The sequence below is a fragment of the Vipera ursinii genome, assembly GCF_947247035.1.
Source record: "Vipera ursinii genome assembly, chromosome: 8".
Classification (NCBI taxonomy): domain Eukaryota; kingdom Metazoa; phylum Chordata; class Lepidosauria; order Squamata; family Viperidae; genus Vipera; species Vipera ursinii.
In genome coordinates, this window is record NC_139519.1 from 6,827,959 (window position 1) to 6,846,027 (window position 18,069).

Genomic DNA, 18,069 nt, shown 5'->3' on the forward strand with positions numbered 1-18,069 from the left:
TCTGTACTCTTTCCAGAGTCTCAACAATTTTCACAGATTTGAAACATAAATAATAATATTTGGGAGTAGAGAGGTGCATATACAATGTTGCTTAGATATTAATCCTCAACTGATGAGCCCAAAGCTTTGTCACAGTCCTAGACAACAAGCATAATATTTCTGGGGTGGTGGTGTCTGGGGCGGGGTTGATGGGAGAAGATTTCTGTTCTGAAGGTGAAATTGAATATAGAATCAGTTGCTTGAGGAATGTTCATCTGGCATTTTTTCTCTATCAAATGAAGTTTTCCAGCTCCATTTTCTCTTGTCTTTGAGGTGAATAAAATGGTGAATGCATTCCACTGTAAAATATTAGAAAGAAAACAGTTGGAAATTAGTTAGAAATTAGAAAGAAAATGAGTCTCTGGAAAGAGTGCAGAGAAGAATAACAAAGATTAGGGCACTGGAGGCTAAAACATACGAAGAACAGTTACAGAAATTGGGTATGTCTAGTCCAGGGGTCTTCAAACTTGGCCCTTTTATGACTTGTGGACTTCAACTCCCAGAATTCCTCAGCCAGGCACGCGTGATAGCCGTGTTCCAATATTTGGGGGGCTCCTATAAAGAAGGGGGGGTCAATCTACTCTCCAAAGCACCAGAAGGCAGGACAAGAAACAATGGATGGAAACTAATCAAGGGGAGAAGCAACCTAGAACTAAGGAGAAATTTCCTAACAGAGAGAACAATTAACCAGTGGAACGGCTTGCCTCCAGAAGTTATGGGTGCTCCATTGCTGGAGGCTTTTAAGAAACGGGATAGCCACTTGTCTGGAATGGTAGGGTCTCTTGGTTGAGCAGGGGATTGGACTATAAGACCTCCAAAGTCCTTTCCAATTTGTTATTCTGAATTCTATAGTTGCTTTCCCCTTTGCATCCCAAAGCAGGAAGAAGACCAGGTGCCATGGCTGCTTGCCATCGCCTCCTGCCTCACCTGGAGGATGCAAAAATACCCTTCTTTCCACCACCAAGGCTGCTGTGTACGGCTGACCGCTAGATCACCCTGCAATGAGGTTTTTTTGGCTTTGCTGGAGGTAGCCAGGACTTGGTAAAATGAGCAAGCAACCTGCCACTGGCTGGAAAACATCCTACGCTTACCTAAAGAATCCGGTCACTTTAATTAAAGTGGGAAGCCCTAAAATTACTGGTTTCTGGCTTGGCCAGAGATGTCTGCTGCTTTGCGGTCAAGGGTGGGTCTTGGATAGACTGAAAAGGCCATGTAGGAGCCACACAGCTTGCACCGTGATGGACAGCAGAGTTTATCTAGATCCTGGCAAGTGTGAATGTAACATTGTCACCCTGCTTGTGCTTTCAGGTCTTTAGAGGGCTTGGTGGGTCCAATTGCAGGTTGGTTCTCCTGCATTTTGTGGTCATGTGGCTCCCTTTCCTGATCCACTTGTGTCTGGACTCCTTCTCCCATCATCCCCGCTCGTGTGCTGGATGATAGGACACCCCTCTAGACACCTGGAGAGTCTCAATTTAAGCAGAGCTCTCAAAAGGTATCTTGAAGGGCGGGGGAGGGCCCAGATTTTTAGGGACAGATATAATAAATTTGGGGAACAGATGACTGGGTTCCGCATTGGTGCCGGGCTCAGAGATGGATGATGTTACGGAAGGGGCAGTATTTGGGGAGGGGGGGTTATGGTGCTCCAGGAGCCAAGCCAGGGAGGTCATCAAACCTAGTTTGCTTTGTAATTGAGTGCTTTTTTTGGATTGCTCATCCCAGCTTCAGCAACACTCCTAAGAGGTGATGGTTAAAAAAAAAAGTCTGGAATAACCTATATTGAAATTTTTATTTTTACTATACTGGCTGCAATTACACGAGATTAACCTAGTTTGTGAATTAACCCGGTTTCTGGGAGGAGACAAGGCACCGATCCCTCCTCCGCCGCCTCCTCTTCTCACCATTCCTGAGTCCTCAGCTCCCCCTAGTGGATATTGGCGGTCTTTGCTGACAATGCAACTCGCTCTGCCCCCGGAGATTTCTTATTGGTTGCCTGTTGCCGTCCCCTCGTCTTCGATTGGACTTTCTGTATCCGGAAGGAGGTAAGATGGCGGCTGTAAGGCCGGCGTGGGCGGATGTTTTTTTTTCGGGGGGGGGGTGTCGCTGCATTTTCACGTGTCTTTAGCTGAAGGAGGGGAGAGCATTGTAACACATACACCCCCTCGCAAGAATTATTAGGGCTAGAGCAAAATTGGCTTGTGGTGTTATTCCTACCCCCATCCTCCACTGCCAGCATGGACCAAAGAGGGGAGCTGGGACCCGACAGGTCTGCTAGAATTCAGCAGGCATCAAGATGGCTTTCGGTGGCGGCGTTTGTCTTAATGTGGAAATGCCTTTTAACTTTCCAGGACTTTTTAAAAATCTCCTTTAGGGTTTCCTCGTGGTGCCCCATCCAAGTCACAAATCAGCGTTTGGCTCTGAAGAGAGCTTTGGAGCCAGCTAAGGATGCTCAAGGGATGAGCTTAAATGTCTACGGCAAGGGTCTTCAAACTTGGCCCTTGTATGGGAAAAAGCAATAACAGGACATTGATTGTATATAAGGATTGAATGCAAGCACAATTAAGTATATAGTATTGCTAAATGTAACGAAGATGTTTTTACTTAGTTAATAATAACTGTATTAGCCTAATATGAGAGAGTAGCTATTAAGGGAAACAGAGAGGAAATATCTGATGTTGTAACTTGAGATGTATACTAAAGACTTATGTATGTTATTGAATTATTGATTAGCCCAGTCACCATGCTGCTTTTTAAATACTTAATTGTAAAATTATAAAATTAATATTATTTTAAAAAACTTGGTCCTTTTATGACTTGTGGACTTCAACTCCCAGAATTCCTCAGCCAGCGTGCCTGGCCAAGTTTGAAAACCCCTGGTCTATGGACTAGTTGCCTTGTGAAAAGCACCTTTGCGTTGAGCTTAAACTGCGCCCGTTCTGCCGATGAATTGAAATTTATTTATTTATTGATGGATGGATGGGACTTATATGCTGCCCTATCTCCCGAAGGACTCAGGGCAGCTAACAATAAAAAATACAGTAATACAAAAGTTAAAAAAGAATTAAACTAGCAGCCCCAATACTAAAATTAAAAACATTTTAAAAATCCCTGTCGTCAGTCTAGGTCAGCCTGATGGAAAAGGAATGTTTTAAGGCTGCGGCGAAAGGACCAGAGATCCGGGGCCATCTGGAGCTCATGGGGGAGCTGGTTCCACAGGGCAGGCGCTCCCACAGAGAAGGCCCTCTCCCTGGGGGTCACCAGCCGACATTGTCTAGCTGACGGCACCCTGAGGAGGCCCTCCCTGTGCACAGGGCGATGGGAAGTCGTCCCCGGCAGCAGATGGTCCTGCAAATATCCCGGGCCAATTTTGCATTGTGGATGTCATACCAGCCCATCTCTTGCTCTCCAGAACTGCAAAGAGGGACTGCCCTGTTTCGCTGGCTACTTTTGGGGTGTCTTCCCTCCCCTGAAAAATTTGGCTCTCCCTCTCTTTAGACCAGGGGTGTCCAGCCTTGGCAACTTGATGAATTTTTGGTCTTTTTTTAATGCAGTGCCCTGGATTTCTATAGCAACTGAACCACAAATTATTATTAGTTATTGTAGCCTGTCTTGCCTTTTCTCCGAGTGCTCCAGAAGATACCATGAGGGTCATTTTCTAAATTCAAAACTGGTGGCTTAGAAATAATAACAGGTCCGATTTTTATTTGCTCAACCATTCTGATTGTACAGTTTTTGCAGCCATAAGTTACAATTATTAAAACTGGCCTTGGCAATCCGCAGCTTTGTTGGTAGTGCTTTATTATTTTGTTTAGATTTGGCGTAGCCTTTCTTCCAACTAACAGACATCTCTTTGTTTCATGGCTACCTTACATTGCAGCAATTTGCCTCATTAGTTGGTGCTGATTTACTCTGCATCGGGTTTAGGTGCCTCTGATTTAAAGCACCAAGCCACATTAGTGTTTGTTGTAAATAGGAGAGAGTTGAACTTCACCTTGATTGCTGTAAAATGTGCTAAAAGTTCCTTTTTATGGGAGATGGCTACAGAATATAAAGCAGCAGATACCCTGGTGACGTTAATGGCTACTACGTTGAGATGCTTGTGGATGATACACATGGAGGGTGTTAATTTTTAGGAGCCTTAGATGGTTGCTAGTAATTTACTTTTCCTACTTTAATAAGGCATCCACTTCTAAAAGACGGAGCAGAGGAGCTATAATTAAATGGAGGCAGGGTGCCTGATGTGAGTGTGCTGATAGGTAGGAAAACCACTTCCTTTTCGCTCCTAAAAAGCTGAAAATGTGCATCAGTCATGATTGGGTAAAACAAATTCAGTCCATTCTTTGCAGACTCCATAAGCTTTAAATTGGGGGCCTTTGTAATTTTTCAGCATCTCATCAGTGACCCCAATTTGAGTTTATTTCAAGGCTTTAACAATGGGCTTATTATTCCTTCCTCGCAGAAGGCAAAAATCATGTTTCAGGAGGGAGCTGCCAAATGTGGTTGGTGTGTGTGATTGAGTGGGATAGCAGTGAATGCGAGCATGCACAAAGAAAGAGTGAAAGAGAATTAGGAGAATCATGTCCGTCTCCTGGTTTAGAGCTTTAGAGAAGATACAGCAGTTCCTAACAGGTTGAGCACTATTATTGTTTGGCCATCGCAGGCTAAGAAATAATGTTTTTCTTGCGTAATTCTGTCTTTGTTCCAGACCGTAGTGAGTAGAAAAAACCTCTTTCTGGAAACGGCCTTCGCTTTTCTAGACAATGTGCTGATCCGTGGTTGACTCATGTATCAGAGCCACATCTTCTCCTTTGCCAATAAAGAATTTTTTGAGAAGATGGAAGAGTGGCAATGACTTGGTCGCCGGGACACCATGAGGATGGGACCTGTTCCTGCCACCCCTCTTCAGTGCAGAGTGTTTGCCAGACTCTGGATGAGATGGATTTTGAAAGAGGTATGGAAACTCTGGGAAAAGATGCAGAGGCTCAAGATAAGGACAGGATGACTAGCTTTAACTATGTGGCTGTCTTCCCAGTGCCATGCTGCTGGAGATGACAATCCTGGAAGCTAATGGTTGCCATCATTCCTTGTGGCAGTGAGTTCCAAAGTGGATTTTTTTTCTTTATCAAAATACTAAACAGCAGACTCTTGTCACCTCATTGCATTTTTTGTGGTGTTCTTCAAGGTATATGGTTGGTTTACAAGAAAAAAAAGCACGGTTTCTAAATACTAATTTGTTGGAGAACAAGTAGGGGGAAAGATCTCTCTCTCTCTCTCTCTCTCTCTCTCTCACACACACACACACACAGAGAGAGAGAGAGAGAGAGATGTTTTCTTTTTACTTTTATATATTTTTTATTATTTATAAATGAGATTTTACTGAGCTCAAGAATTTGTAGTTCTTTTTTTAATATGAAAACAATTCTGTTTTGTTTTGGTAATTTTTGCTCACGTTACATTGAGCATCAGTTGTGCAGTCATGGTAATTATCTTTCCATAAACAAGTGTTTTTGGAAATTTATCTCTGTTTTTAAAAAAGATAACCTCTGTTTTTTAAAAGAGAAAACAGGTTCTAAACACCTACTGTCCACTGCGGGACAGAATGGGGTTGTTTTCTCTCTTTTTTTTTTTTTTTTTGAGACAGTCAGAATTCTGCAAAATACAGTCTTTCCATTTCTTCAGGTCCTTTCATCCCGCTGGTTATCAAGCAATGAAAGGAGAGGAGAGAAAAACACCTGTAGAGTTTGGATTTAATCACAGCCTGAAAAAGGGAGTGGATGTTGGAGAGAACCTGGCTGAGCCAGCCGAAGGAGTCAAACAGACTATTTGTCTGGAATCCCTGTGTGGGCACAGGAGAATAAAGTCCAATCTCCCTTGAATGCCATTGAACCTTATTTAGCCTCATACAGGTGCAAACTGTCAGTCTGAGAAGTTTCCTTCAGAGAGACTTGAACAATAAAACAGCTAATTGAATTATTTACTTATAGATTTGGTTGTTCCCCCCTGACAGTGGTTGAGTTGCAGTTCCAACATAGGCAGGGTTTCTGATTGATTAAAGCCTGTCGCTAATTTAAGGTGTTCCTTATTCTGAATCCCAGCAAAAGGATTTACCATTTTTACTAAAATATAATAATAATAATAATAATAATAATAATAATAATAATAATAATAATAATAATAATAAATAATAATAAATAATATAATAATAATAATAATAATAATAATAATAATAATAATAATAATAATAATAATAATAATAATTGTTTGCGTAGGGATCTGGAATGCTGCGCTGAATGGAGACCTAGAAGGGGTCAAGAGACACATCCTGAGACATGGGAAACCTAATGAGCCAGACCCTTTTGGATACACAGCTTTGGTGAGTGCATTCAAGAGCAGGCAGAACAAGTAAAGAGACTCCCAAAGGTTTCAGAATGAGGTAGCCCTTCCGTGGGACGTGGACCACTAATTTAAGAGTCGATTCAGAATAACTTTTGACGGGAAGTTCTGCTGCAGGTTTTGGAATGGAAACAGGGTTACCCTCAATCTTGGTCAGAGTTCCCTGGAAACTGTCAAAATATTTCAAGAAACCTGATGGCAGGACTGTTAAGTTGGGTTAGGGCCGTGGTGGGCACACACGCCATCGCCCCACTCCTAGGCCTTCAGCTGGGCTTTATAAAACCTTTTCGCTTTAGGCCTCCGCCTAAAAAAAAAGTTCAATCAATTTCAACTTCTCGTGGGGAAAAAAAGATTCGCAAAGTTGGAATTGATTGAACATTTTAGTCCCACCCAATCTACCGTTACCACCGCAGCCATGCCCCCCAATGGGCCACGCCCCCCCAATGGGCCACACCCCCAATGGGGCCACACACCCTCAATGGGCCACACCACCCAGCACCTGACGATACATAAGTGGGTTTTGGGTTGCAGTTTGGGCACTCAGTCTCTAAAAGGTTTGCCACCACTGGGTTAGGGCATTATAGCGTGCGAGGAAATACGTGGTTTCGTCTTCTGCCACTGGAGAATTTGGCACAGCAAAAAGATCCACGATGGATTCTTTCCGCAGGACGGAAGGCAACGTTTTCCTTGTTGCAAAAAAAGGCGAGGCTTTCTCGACTTACTGTCACAATGGAACGCAACATTTCTGTTGCTAAGCAAGACAGCTCTTAAGTGAGTTGTGCCCCCATTTTATGACCTTTCTTGCCACGGTTGTTAACTGAATCACTGTAGCTGATAGGTTGGTAGCACTGTTGTTAAGTGAATATGGTTCCCCCCTTGGCTTTGCTTGTCAGAAAGTCGCAAAAGGGGAACACGTGACCCCAGGACACTGCAGTCGTCGTAAATATGTCCCAGTTGCCAAGTATCCGAAGTTTGATGACGTGATCACGAGGATGCTGCAATGGTCGTAAATGTGAAACATGGCCATAAGTCCCCTTTTTTTTCACTGCTGTTGTAACTTTGAACAGTCACTAAACAATCAGTTGTAAGTTGAGGACTTACAGCTCAATTGCTTTACAACAGGGGTCTTCAAAGTTGTCCCTTTTATGACTTGTGGACTTCAACTCCCAGAATTCCTCAGCCAGGCACGCGTGCCTGGCTGAGGAATTCTGGGAGTTGAAGTCCACAAGTCATAAAAGGGACAACTTTGAAGACCTCTGCTTTACTGCTTTTAATGGTGCCCCATTAAGGGAGCACCCACTTCTGAAGGAAGAGTCTCTAAAACTCCAGTGGGGAAAAAAAATATCTTTACTCTTGTGGTCGGGGACAAGCGCAATATATTAAAAAAATGTTCTGTATTGACCTTTCTTTGGAACAAATTAGAACAAAAATGCTAGGCCATAGTGTTGGCAGATTTTCAACCTCTGAGGCAGAGCGCATTAAACTTTTATTAGCAAATGCATTTCTTTATATTAGCATCAAGTGCTAACTTTATTATCTGCTAAAATTAGAAAATAGTTAATTTTACTAGATGCCAAGTATGTGGTAACTCTAGGTTTAAATTTGTTAACTTGTTTTAGAGCTGTAATTTTAGATATTCTTAGAGCGTTCTTAATGTCTGCATTAGTTATTGTATTTTAAATCGTTGGTGTTTTAATGTGTTATGACCAGTGGTTACCACAATACACTTTCTTATTTACGGAGGGAGGGGGGAACTAATTAGATGTCTGGTTGATTTATTAGGTAGAGAACTAACAATGTAGGAAAAAGTGCTTTACATATGGTATGGAAACCTGAAAATGATTTATAGTAGGTCTTTAAAGCAGCTATAGCATCCTTTGGGCTTGCACAGATGCATGGAAAAAGATGTGGCTGTTTTAATGAATAGCGGGGAAGTGTTCGTATGACACACATCTTCCAGATGTCTCTAAAGCAGTCTTTCTCAACCTCAGCTGCTTTAAGCTGGGGAATTCTGGGAGTTGAAGTCCACACATCTTAAAGCGGCCGAGGTTGAGAAACACTGCCCAAAAGCATTGTCAGCTTCTCCGTCCATCAAGTCACATATAACCTAAATGCAGTAGTAACAGCCCTGTAAAGCAAATTGCGTGATATCAGGACAATGAAAGCAGGAGACAAATATTTCTCTTAAAATAGCAACATGAACAGGAGAATGAAATAACCCAACTTTTATTGAAGATCTGGGAATTTTTCAGCCCGGGGGGCCACACCAAGCCCTTTGTCCCTGCCCAGCCCATGGATTTTTGCCTGGATTGTGGGACAGAGACCAAAATTCTTCAAGAAAAGAAGCAAATTATAAACAGCTTCCCAAGAGAAAATTTAGGTCTTCTGGTCTCTCGTACCTTTTAGTCCTGAACTGTTTAGATTTTACGGAACCAGGTTCTTGACAGGGAAACAAACGAAGGAAGTTAATGAAATTGATCCAAGGAGAGCAAGGCTGATTGATTAGTTGCCTGTGCTAGTCTTCACCTTGTCTAAATTTAGCTTCGGTTTGTTCGTGCTTTTACCCCCTCAATGGGTCCCATCAAGGATTCCAGCCTCCTTGGCACCTGTTTTAACAGGGGGAAGGCAGAGACAGACTTTGCATCCCAGGGCAAATCGGGATGTATCGTTGACATTTTGGTTCCAGATCTGAGTTCGCACGAGGCACAGTTAGGCAAGGTAAAGCCAGGCTTGTTGCATTCACACAACAGGCTAAGCTTCATTTCTTTCAACCTGAGGACCTTCATTTGGGAAACTCTTGGTTGTGTGAACCCAGCTTCGTTTGATTAGTTTGTGATTTGATTTGTTTAGGACACAATGTATTGTGTGGCTCCAGAAAACAGGTTTGTACAGTAGTCAAGGTTACAATTGCTTACTGGCAGGGGTCCTCAACCTTGGCAACTTTAAGACTTGTGGACTTCAAAGCTGGCTGAGGAATTCTGGGAGTTGAAGTCCACAAGTCTTAAAGTTGCCAAGGTTGAGGACCCCTGACTTAGGGCATATGGTATGAATTCTCAACTACACGCATGCCACCCACTCAGAGGTTGAGGTGCCACACAGGCCAGATGTGGTACATTTTTCAGACAGCGAGCGTTTCTCTTTCTGCAGCACTATGCCAGCCGCAACGGGCATTATGCCATCTGCCATTTCCTTCTGGAGCATGGAGCCTCCTGCAATGTCCGCACCCATGGCGGGGCCAGCCCCTTGCACCGAGCAGCTTTCTGTGGACACGCAGCCATAGTCAAACTACTGCTGGGCCACGGAGCTGATCCAGCTGCCACGGATGACGATGGGAAGACCTGCCTCCACAAGGTGTGTGTGCAATGTGTGTTTGTGCAGAATACCCACCCATCCCCAGTGCCCCCCTCCCGCCCCTTGCTAGACACCACTCCACTTTTTTTCCGAAGGCCGAGAGCCTAAAGCTTTAGTTAGACCATCACAGGCCATCTCCGAGACTGTATTGTGGACAACTTAAAAGAAACTTAAGTTTACAGCAAGCAGCTCCAGTCAATCCAATGGAAGCCTTTTTTTTCTGAAGACAGCTTGTACGGGTAGTCCTTGACTTACAACGATTTGTTAGTGACCGTTCAAAGTTACAACGGCACTGGAAAAAGTGGCTTACCACTGTTTTTCAGATTACCACCGTTGCAGCGTTCCTGTGGTCACGCGATCAAAACTCAGATGCTTAGCAACTGATTTGAATTTATGACGGTTGTAGTGTCCTGGGTCGTATGATCACTTTTTGTGACCTTCTGACAGGTCAGCTGGGGAGTGAGATTCACTTAACAACTATGTTACTAACTTAACCATTGCCATAATTCAATTATCAGCAGTGGCAAAAAACGGTCGTAAAGTGGAGCAAACCCCAACAACTGTTTTGCTTAGCAAAAGAAACTCTGGGTGCCATTATGGCTGGAAGTCAAGGATTACTGGTAGAAGCAATTGCCAACAATAAGTAGGAATGTGGGAATCCCGAGTGTTCGTGTAGACTGCTGCTCACGTTTACCTTTGGAAAATTGCTCCATCTTTTCCCAAGTTCTCAAACTGTCAGAGATAAACATAGGAAGAGGGGCAGGGAATGTAGTGGGGAGCCCTGGAAGAAGCAGTGGGGTGCATCCACATTAGTTAGCTCTTTGCTAAGAGGGTGTTTTGTGACTGGCCATGAAGAGGCTCACTATTTCCCCTTCCCCCCCCCCCATAGCTGCCATTTTGCGGGAGTGCCCTCAGTACAATTCCAGATGGCTCATTGGTCGAAAATGATTGGGAACCCCTGAAATGGAAGATAAGAAGTGGTGAGCCATGTTGTTGGAATTGGCTTTCCCAATTGCATAGCTTCTAACCCAGGGGTAGGCAACCTTGGCTCTTTTATGACTCATGGACTTCAACTCCCAGAATTCCTGAGCCAGCCATGCTGAGGGGAAAGGGAGAGGTTTCCAAGCTGAGCCATGCTGGCTCAGGAATACTGGGGGTTGAAGTCCATGAATCATAAAAGAGCCAAGGTTGCCTACCCCTGTTCTAGAAGGTTCACAGCACTGTCTCAAAATTCCCAAATTGCCCTCTGGTGCAAAAATGCTTGGGGATCCCAGCAGCAGAGTATGGGATGAGCCAGTGATTTTGGCTGGGTATAGTAGAGTGTTCCTCTGTCTCAGTGGATAGGGAAGACAGGAAGCTCCTGGTGAGTTTCACATGATGAAGGTACCTAGACTGTTCCTGGCCTCCAGGCTATGCTGGAAAAAAAGTGTTCAAGTTTAATCATCTGGAGGTAGATTTACTAATAGTCTGAGTTGTGGCAAGGCAGCTTCCTCTATAAGCCCTGGGGAATTGAGCTGGAGTCGTATCTGAACATGTTTGAGATCACATAGACAAGAGGTCTCCAAACTCGGCAACTTTAAGACTTGTGGACTTCAGCTCCCACAATTCCTCAGCCAGGGAATTCTGGGAGTTGAGGTCCACAAGTCTTAAAGTTCGAAGTTCGAAGACACCTGACATGGACTAAGCTTTGTGTCTACATTCCCATCACCCAGGACTTGATATGCAGTTGAGTGTTGTTTGCAAAAATTAAGACATTCTTCCCTTGCTTCCTTCTCTTCCATCATCTTCCCCCACCACAAAGCCACCTCTGTTGCTCAGTTGGTCAAGGGGACAGGCCATGGGGTGGGTCTTCTCTTACCACTGGTTGAAGAACTGCTGAGATGGTTCTTCTCTCTTTCTCCAGGCAGCAGAAAATGGGCACCAGGAACTCTGTGACCTCATCTTGGAGCACCACCCTCAGCTGAGGCATATGCAGGACAACAGCCAGAGACGTGCTGGTGACTTGGTTCCTGCCAAGAATGAAGGCTTGCAGAGGAAACTTTTAGATCTGTGATTTGTTCATTGACAACCTGGCTGTTCCCGAAGCCAAATATCCATGTTCCGTCTTCTCTTCTGAAATTGCAAAGAAACTGCTGAACTGAATTTTGTGCCCAACTTTGCAGTGTGGTATTTTTCAATTAGATGTTCTTCAGCCATGTGGAGATCACGGTATTCAAAATTGTCCAACCAACATGCTGCCCCAGAGCATCTATAGAGCACTAGGTTGGGGAAGGAAGATATAAGATGTCATTGGTCTGAACTTGGAGAGTGTTTCTGCCTGGCCTAACTTTAGGAGCCACAGAAATCAAGCGGATGGGGAAGATAGCAGCCATCACGCTAGGACATGGGTAGGCAACCTTGGCTCTTTTATGACTCGTGGACTTCAACTCCCAGAATTCCTGAGCCAGCACAGTAGACTCTGAAAGGTGTAGGGCAGGGGTCTCCAAACCTGGCAACTTTAAGACTTCCACTTTTGGGGGTTGAAGTCCACCAGTCTTAAAGTTGCCAGGTTTGGAGACCCCTGGTGTAAGGAATCTCTGTTTTCCAAAAGCAGAAAGATCAGCTGCACTGATTTAGAAAGATGACATTTTCATCTTGGTTTCTGCAAGCTTCCCCGTCACTGTGATCCTGGTTCATTTTCCTTTTTCCTTTTTTAGATTTGGTGTACGGGTAGTCCTCGGCGTACGACCATAATTGAGCCCAAAATTTCTGTTAAGTAAGACAGTAGTTTAAGTGAGGTTTTCCCCCCATTTTATGACACTGCTTGCCACGGTTGTTAAGTGAATCCCTGCAGTCGTTCAAGTTAGTAACACGGTTGTTAAGCGAATATGGCTTCCCCCATTGACTTTGCTTCTCAGAAGGTCACAAAAGGGGATGAGGTGACCCCGGGACACGGCAGTGGTCATAAATATGAGCCAGTTGCCAAGTGTCTGAATTTTGATCACCTGATCACGGGGATGCTGCAATAGTCAGTGAAAAATGGTCACAAGTCACTTTTTTCAGTGTCGCCGTAGCTTTGAATGGTCACTAAATGAACTGTTGTATGTCAAGGACTGACTACCTGTATAGCTGTGTTAAATATCTTTTACGGCTGTTGCATTGTTTAATTGCTAAATCAATTAACAACACCTACATTGAGTAAAGGTGATTCCCTAGATCAGGGGTCGGCAACCTCGGCTCTTTTATGACTCGTGGACTTCAACTCCCAGAATTCCTGAGCCAGCATAGCTGGCTCAGGAATTCTGGGAGTTGAAGTCCACGAGTCATAAAAGAGCCGAGGTTGCCGACCCCTGCCCTAGATTAATTAGGTTTTTTCCCCGTATGCAGTCCTAGACGTTAAGAGGATACTTGAATTTAATATCAATACTCTATTCCAAATTAAAAACACCCCCCAACAGATGACTGCCTAGTCTTTGTTTGATGACATCTCCTGAAAGGGAACTCCAGGGCTTTTCTGGATCCTTAGTTCTGTCCATCCGCTCTTAACGGTTTGGAAGTTCTCGCTAAGGGTTCGTTGGGCCTTGCCTCCCTTCCACCATATCTGTAAATCAGGAGCAGATCTTGGTTTTGTTCTGTGTGACATCCTAGCTATTTGAAGTATGCTTTAATGTTCCTCTTAAGTCCAGATAGACTTAAAAGTTTTCCATATATTTTCCAGGCCCTGATCTTTGTGTTTCCTTCATTTACTCTGAAATGCTGCCCAGGACACAGTCTTAATTTTAATATAACTTACCAGGACTCTTTCTTTTAGACTTCTATCTGTGTCGCTTTAATGACACTGCACTCAGACAATCTGTCAAATAGTGAAAGAATATGTCACTTTGTTTACGGGCCCCGTTTTCCACCAATGATGGTAGCCTTCAAATCCTTGGTTGGTAAGAGAGATAGCAAGCAAGGTTTATTATTATTATTAATTTATTATTATTATTATTATTATTATTATTATTATTATTATTATTATTATTATTATTATTATTATTATTATTATTATTATTATTATATCTATAAGCTGGAAAAAGGGAAACAAGTTACCAGATGCACAAAAATTAAAACCCAAACCAGGAAAGAAAGTCGGAAAAAGCCGTATTGAAATAGACGGATATAAAACAACAAATTGTGGCTTTATGCAAGTAAACCTTGGTCTGTGTTGCATCCTGTCAGTTTGGAAACCAGAATGCCTCTCCTAAAAGGATACGTGCTCTTGAAAGACAAAGGGTGCTTTTAAGGTTTTCTCCGTGTTCAGATTCTTGCAGATGCATTTGTTTTGTTATACCAACAAAAGAGCTTAATCATCTTCAAACGGCTGACATTCTTAATTACTGCATTCAATCCCAGCAAAAAAGAACAGGGCACGTTTTAATCTCTCCCAAATTGATCTTCACAAAATAAAACTTGCTCAGTCTGATACAGGTAGAAGTTCCGTCCGCATTCTTTTTTTCAAGGGCTCTTCTCAACTGGCTTTACTCTAGAGTCGCTGGGCATACAACGCTAAGCATCTCCAGCTTAAGGTGGCCGTGGAATTGTAAACGGCACATCTGCCAAATTGGGAAAGGTTGGTTTGTCCAAATAGAACACTTGGACCACACTAGCCTTTCACCGAAGCTCTTGCTAGGATAGCCCAGGGTGACCAGGGTTGCCCTGGATCACGGAGTGGGGGTAGCTTCTGGAAGAGAACAGAAGGTTCTTCCCATGTTCTGTTTGGGGGAAATAAAACCGGCCATTTGAGTAGAGCGGGGGTCTTCAAACTTGGCCCTTTGATGACTTGTGGACGTCAACTCCCAGAATTCCTCAGCCAGCGTGCCTGGCCAAGTTTGAAAACCCCTGGTCACCCAGCGTGCCTGGCTGAGGAATTCTGGGACTTGACGTCCACAAGTCATCAAAGGGCCACGTTTGAAGGCCCCTGGAGTAGAGGGACGTCACCCTCATTCTAGATAATCTGGAGATGAGAAATAATCTTGGCAGGCTAGATGCTTTCCTTGGTGGACTTCGTTAAGAGTTGGTTCCTCAAAGAGGCAAAAAGAATTTCGGGGCTCTCAAATGAGGCAGCCTGGGAGAAGAGGTTTGCTCAAGAGAATCCTTCCACCCACTAGAGTTTTGGTGTCCCAGAGGTGGGTTTTCCAAAAGACAGTTGATCTATCATTTTTTGGTGTGTTTTTTTTCCTTTGAAAACATTTCACTTCTCATCCAAGAAGCTTCTTTAGTTCCAACTGACTGGTGGGGAATGGAAGTCTTTTTGTAATTTCCCCACCAGTCAGGAACTTGGAGCAGCTTCTTGGATGTTTTCAAAGGAAAAACAAAAAAGTCCGCTTGCCTTTTGGAAAAAGCACCTTTGAGATAACCATGGTCTGGACGATTGAGAATCTCTACAGACCTTTAGATTTCTGGGTGGGTTTCCCCCTCCCCCGCACCTAGGTATGGAAGATAGCCTGATACTAAACCATCTGTTTTTGGTGAAAGATGTAATGAAGCACCTTCTTGTTTCTTCTTCACGAAGAGAACAGTTGAACCTCAGCAGGCCGAACTATAAAAGTCAACACGGGACATGGTTGCCTGTCTTTGTGGGAGCAGCAACAGAGGCTGATCTTCTCTCCTTTTGACAGAATTGCCTCTGGCTGCAGCTTTCCTCGTGGGTCTCTCTGCTTGGCAGAAAATGGGGAAAAAAAGTCTCCCTCAAATTGAACTTGACACCGCCATTTTGTGTATGAACGTATGTAGAGCTTTGGTGATGAAATGGTAATTGTTTGTCATTGGGCTGTTCTAGGACAGGGGTAGGCAACCTTGGCTCTTTTATGACTGGTGGACTTCAACTCCCAGAATTCCTGAGCCACCATGGGGGAACTATGGCCCCTTCATGACTGGTGGACTTCAACTCCCAGAATTCCTGAGTCAGCGTGGCTCAGCTTGGAAACCTCTCCCTTTCCCCTCAGCATGGCTGGCTCAGGAATTCTGGGAGTTGAAGTCCACGAGTCATGAAGGAGGCCATAGTTCCCTCATGGTGGCTCAGGAATTCTGGGAGTTGGAAGTCCACGAGTCATAAAAAACCCAGGCTTGCCTACCCCTGTTCTAGGACGTCTTCTTTTCCTCTCCCCCGCTCTTTCCTTTCCCAGCCCAGCATGTAGCCATGTTGTTTCCCGGTGGCCTCTCTTCTAAGGATGACCCAGCTTCAGGCCTGCTTTGGTTTTCGAGAGAAGCCAAGGTTTCTTGTTTCTTCCTGTAGGAGAGCAGATTCCCAGGTGGTTGCCAGTAGCATCCCAAAATAGTCAACCGAGTGATCAGGAGATCCTGTGATGAGGCAGAAGAGCCAACATATCCCCCGTCTGGCTTTTCCTCCATTCATCAGTCTGTGCACTGGGGCTGCCAGCGGGAAAGCAAAGTAGGGCACGACGTTTGGCCTCTGGCATCTCTTGCCTCGGAGAGCGACAGGTGAACGCCCACCTTTTTCTTAGGGCAGGTATGGCACTCTTGTTCCTGCAGTGGGATAGATCACCAAGCAGGGGGCACCTGGCACTATGGCTGAGGGCACTGGAAGAGGGAGGCCTTCTTTCTATTTGCGCCTCTCTTCCCGGATCTCACCTTCGGAAGAAGCTCTGCTGGGGTTCAGCAGCCTGGCTTTTTGAAACAGGATACCTGCTGTCCTTGAAAGCCAAGCGGAGGGCTTGTTTTGAGCGGGAAGAGAAGGAGGGGAACGCCATAACAGTGTGGGAAGATAGAATGTCAGCCTTGCGAGGCTATTTCCATCTGTAGCTGTAACACGAACGCTGGCATAGCCTAGTGACACACAGTCCTGGATTTGGCCTTGCGGTAATCCTTCAGCCTTTTTCGCACCAGGCAGGGACTCGCAACAGCAGCCAAGGAAGCCTTCAGTTGGTTAGGGTGGGGGGAATAGGAGGGAACCTGGCTAGATTCCCATTCAATGCTTCAAATGTTAAACTGTAGTTTATAAACACAACGGCCTAATTGCGTAACCCTGATAAGCCATACCTTGGCATAACGGGGCCAGAAATCTTCTCCAGAGGTTTGCTACAGTTATGAAAGAATATAATAGAATGACAGAGTTGGAAGGGACCTTGTAGGCCATCTAGTCCAACCCCCCCCCATCCAAGCAGGAGACCCTACACCATTTCTGACAGATGCCAGTCCAGTCTCTTCTTGAAAGCTTCCAGTGATGAAGCTCCCACAACATCTAAAGGCAAACTGTTCCATTGGTTGATTGTTCTCACTCAGGAAATTTCTCCTTATTTCTAGGTTGAATCTCTCCTTGGTCAGTTTTCATCCGTTATTCCTTGTCTGGCCTTCAGGTGCTTTGGAAAATAGGTTGACCCCCTCTTCTCTGTGAGACCCCCCCCTCAAATCTTGGAACACTGCTATCATGTCTCCCCTGGTCCTTCTCTTCATTAGACTAGCCAGGCCCAGTTGCTGTAACCGTTCTTCATATGTTTTAGCCTCCAGTCCCTATGATTTCTTTCATGAGCTAATAGCAGGAATAAACTCTGGATGTTCTGCTTTAAATGTCAATGTAACATATTTTCTGTGCATTAATCCCCAACCCACCGAATGGCTTCCCTAGGTAGGTCACTATTATATGATGACGTTCACACAACATGTTCACTGGGTGTCTTAGAGGGGCCAAAGATTAAGTTTATTGTTTCCTTTGGTTAGAATGCTTTTAGCTGAGCAATAGGCAAGCCAGCCTGTTAAGTTAGTTCATAGTTCAGTCTAGGTACAAACCTAGCAAAAGGGTTTAATTAGTTATCAGGTTAAGTGTGTGTGTGAATGCAGCCATTCAGTTCTTTAAACATGAAGCCCTGCAGGACTCAGATATCCATGTTCAAGGAATTCACATTTCCCTTGGAGATTGAATACATCATGCCTTTCTACTTTAGTCATCGGCACCCGGCAGAAGACCTGATGATATCATAGCTCATCATGGTGTGTCATTGTGCAACTCCTCCACTTTCGTGATCAACACTTCTAAAATTCCTTTCCCCCCCAAAATTGATTATTAATTTTACTAAGGCAGGAGGTCTTAGATTGTATTCCGTAAGGAAATTATGGTCTAATACGTCAAACCATTCTCCCCACTTCTGGCTGTGCTGGGAAGTCCAACAATCGTGGTTCTTGGTCATTCTCTATCCACTCAGCAACGGGGAATTAATTTGACATTTTAAAAATGGGATTTTTGTGGAAGTGTGTCTGAAATGAGGCTTGCCTCGTTTCAATTTTTCTCCAAAAAAGCTCAGCACTTGATTC

General features: G+C 44.3%; 1 protein-coding gene and 1 long non-coding RNA gene across 3 annotated transcripts; both read left to right on the forward strand.

The window, feature by feature from the left end:
• Positions 1–3,252: 3,252 nt before the first annotated feature.
• Positions 3,253–11,922, forward strand: ANKRD39 (ankyrin repeat domain 39). Of its 2 annotated transcripts, XR_014493106.1 has the most exons (5): positions 3,253–4,987; positions 6,306–6,409; positions 9,577–9,780; positions 10,104–10,227; positions 11,684–11,811. XR_014493106.1 is itself a non-coding variant. In XM_083368128.1 (4 exons), exons 1-4 carry the CDS (start codon positions 4,885–4,887, stop codon positions 11,831–11,833), a joined length of 561 nt encoding a protein of 186 aa, XP_083224254.1. In that variant the 5' UTR covers positions 3,709–4,884; the 3' UTR covers positions 11,834–11,922. The 2 variants fall into 2 exon arrangements, 1 of the variants encoding a protein (XP_083224254.1); XM_083368128.1 differs by lacking the exon at positions 10,104–10,227 and having other exon boundaries at positions 3,709–4,987; positions 11,684–11,922.
• Positions 11,923–12,337: 415 nt separating this feature from the next.
• Positions 12,338–17,296, forward strand: LOC310643644. Its single transcript, XR_014493107.1, has 4 exons — positions 12,338–12,957; positions 13,099–14,371; positions 16,037–16,270; positions 17,065–17,296. It is a non-coding gene; the product is annotated as an uncharacterized lncRNA (long non-coding RNA).
• Positions 17,297–18,069: the final 773 nt, after the last annotated feature.